The sequence below is a fragment of the Anneissia japonica genome, unplaced genomic scaffold, assembly GCF_011630105.1.
Source record: "Anneissia japonica isolate Jap-2015-1 unplaced genomic scaffold, ASM1163010v1 scaffold4469_len402912_cov134, whole genome shotgun sequence".
Lineage (NCBI taxonomy): Eukaryota > Metazoa > Echinodermata > Crinoidea > Comatulida > Comatulidae > Anneissia > Anneissia japonica.
In genome coordinates, this window is record NW_022754049.1 from 123,928 (window position 1) to 127,496 (window position 3,569).

The 3,569-nt window shown below is 33.8% G+C and overlaps 1 protein-coding gene across 1 annotated transcript in view; it reads left to right on the plus strand.

The window, feature by feature from the left end:
* LOC117123024 overlaps positions 1–1,557 on the plus strand; it is an 18,177-nt gene extending 16,620 nt beyond the window's left edge. Inside the window, exons 11-12 of the mRNA XM_033268819.1 lie at positions 152–446; positions 821–1,557. Coding sequence (XP_033124710.1) covers positions 152–446; positions 821–838 — 313 coding nt within the window. The 3' untranslated portion in view covers positions 839–1,557. The remainder of the gene's footprint in view (positions 1–151; positions 447–820) is intronic.
* The last annotated feature ends 2,012 nt before the right edge of the window (positions 1,558–3,569 follow it).

Sequence of the window (3,569 nt, forward strand, 5' to 3'; positions counted from 1 at the left end):
AGTTATAAGTTAATGTTTTAATAAACATTTGTATCGACTTATTTATTTATATAAATTAGGATTCATGTTTATGTGCGCATCTAACAAACATTGGCCTATTGTAGTGAACTTCTCATTGATTCCTATTGAATACATGTATGTTTCCTTATAGCGGAGGTGTCGATGAGGTGGATGAAAAAACACCATCTGATAAAAATGTATTAATACAGATTGATGACCCGGAAGATAATGTTGATTCTCCAGCGGCTGAGGCTCAGGAAGAGGATGGAACAGGGGAAAACAATGATGTACCAGATGGTGATTCAGACGGTGAACAAAACGATGAGCCAGACGAAGAGCCAGATGGTCAAGCAGACGGGGAGCAATCAAACACACCATCGTCTGCTGGAGAGGTTGGGGGCGTTGATAATCCAGTTTATCAGAGTAATGAATGGGTACCAGAGGTGGTAAGACAATTTCTTTATGCAGTTTTAGTATAATGCACGCACACTCAAAAGCTTTTGCACAAACGTCTTTTTTTTTGTGAACTTTGTCCAGTATTTTATATTGTTAACATCTCATCTCATCCTCAGCTATAGTCTCAGCATGTTGACGCCAAATCATTCTCTCTATGTTGCACCGATTTACTTTTCTTCAATACTTATCGATCTCATATTATTAGGCTGTCTTCCCCTGATCCTTTTGCCATCCGTTTGTCTCCATTCTGTTACTGCTTTTGTTATTTTTTACATAATATATTTTTTTATATTATCATTGTTTTGTATTGAAATGAAATTGGGTGTGTTATTGTATCAGATACAAATTACTTTTATGTTTACAGGCAGGGCCAGAGGACTAATATACGCACACTTATATCATGGAGAAAATAAATGTGGACAACGATTTGGCAAGGACAAATATCAAGAATCGGATCGGACTAATATCTCAATTCCTAAGGGGATATATGTTTGATAACAGTTAGTGGTATCTGCACTAACGATTTTTGCAATCTTGAATAAAAGTCTGGATATATTTTATTTTATTTTATTTTTTTAAGATAGTCAATTTAAATGTAATGTTACATCATACAACAAATGCTGAGCTGCCTCCCAAGGATTGCAACTAAACGTACAATTACTTGTGGCTTTATTTACGGTGCCACGCAAACGCTTCTCCATACAAACATTGTAAACTTGTTCTTTATACTCCTCCGGTTTAATAAGTGCAGTAAACGTAAGAACATTATTCGGCACCTCATTCTTGATGATGAAATTAATTTCGAAACATAAGATCCAAACACGATGGCGTGCATTTCAATACTTGGAGTATGTACAATATTAGACTTTCTTATTCGACTCAGTACATTAAACTAGCAGCATTATGTGGCCTACATATGTAGTAATGCAATTATTATAACAAAATATATCAAAACATGCAAATACACTGAAAACAAAGTAGAATTAAAAATCAGAGCTACCATTCTACCAATACTGGCATGGACGTCATCTTTTAGATTCATTTAGAAAAAAAAGTAATGTAAATAAAATATTAAGTAGATTAATGTGAACCCACCAAAAATACATGTGTATGATGCGGCTGTTTTGATTGTTCCACCCTGTAATTTATTATACAATACAATTACCAGCTTTTAGATAAGACGATCCTTCTATATAACATACATTGTTTACCCAACTAAGCATGTACATTATACAGTTTTCCATTAAGGAATTTAACACTTAGCTTGTATTTAGTGTATTGTCATAAACGGGTTATTCCGTATTATATAACATCAAAAGACAAAATGAAGTGGGCGGTAAAATATTAAGTTACATGGCATTTAAATTTAAAGATGTATTGTCCCATGCTAAATACCAAAAAAATCATAAAAATATATTTCTTTTTAATTAACTTGCTCATTTTGAAGTAACATCAAATTTATCAACTGGAACATAGAAATTAGTGTATTTAAAAAAATGTGTACCCATCAGTTTACAGCGTAAAATGATAAAAACACTTCCAGTCACTGGAAGCGTTTTATTATTTTTATTATAATTTTTTGGTCTAAAAATCAGGGTACACATTTTTTAAATGCAATAATTTTTATGCTATTGCAATATGAGCAAGTTTATTTCAAAACTATTTTTTATGATTTTTTTTTTACATTAACAAAAGGGACAATACATCTTTAAAGAGTGCATGCTTAAACGCACAAGGTGAAGCAAAAGAAATTGAATCGGAGAATTAAAACGTATATCGATTTAGTATTTATTTATGACATCTACATCGGATTACATTATATCAGGTGGTTTAAAGTCTCTACACTAGTTTCTGACATTATATAACTTAAGATCATTAGTTCCTTTTTTAATTAAAATACTGTATAGTTTTTGTTACAAAAACATAGAAGTCTGTATTTTATAAATGTTTTTTTTTTCTTCATAAATTACTCAATAGTCAGTTAAACACTTCGATCTAAAATATATTATGGGGTTTAAATCTTCCTACTAGTTAATATAATAATATAATAAAGCCTAATTTCTTTTTGATAATTTTTACGTAAGATACTGTGTATAGCGTTTTGTAATAAAACATTCAGGGAAAAAAACCCATAAACTTTTAGGAGTATTATTTTTACAATTGCTCTATTTACGTTCACGTTATGAAATGGCTGGATTTCTACAAGAGTATGCTCATAAGTCAATCGATAATCAGTCAAACAAATATTGATCGATCAAAACAATTATTGATTGACTAGTAGCTGCTACCTTTTGCTCGTTTATTTATCAAATCAATAAATTAAGCCATCAATCAAATAATTATAAAGCTAGTACCGTACCGTACTTTATACAAAGTTCGATGGCCGAGCGGTTAGTGCAGGGGCGCCGCAACATACAGTCATATCACTGCTGGTTCGAACGGCTCGCTCGCCTATATGGCTTTATGGTGGAACCAGAAAGTTTTTTTCGGATAACGATTATAAACCGTAGGCCCAGTGTACACAAGTTGTCTCGTGTGCACTTAATAAACCCCAATGCGTCATTCAGTGTACTGGTCCATATAAGCCATGTTGTGGACAGACGAGAGTAGCTGGTACCTACTGTACGAGCACACTCCTCGAGTGCTTTGAGACTATATAATCTATTAAGGGCTATATAAATCGAACTACATTACAAATAGAAGTAAGAAATAAAAAGTAGCTCTTTGATAATAGCTGCGATTTTGTTAGCACTGAAGTTTCCATACAATCGGTACTCGCTATCTCAGCCATTTTGGGTCCTGAATTGAGGAAATTTTGAAAAAATGTCACCTCTCTGGATGCTCGGAAATAGCAGCTGCCAAACCTGTAGAGTCCCCTACCTCTCCCCGACACGTTGTTCCCCATCCTATCCTGCTGTACATTGACAGACACAAATTTTAAAGTTAGTTGTCAACTAGAGCTCAAACCCACCTTAGCCCCACCATGGTTGGGGTTGGAGTAATGAGCAAATTTTAACATAGCACCTGACAGTGGTGTAACTAAGTTTACGAGGTTCCTGGTTCAAGAATATCGGTACAGTTGGGGCACTTGATAAATTGGCCGAGACGTATAC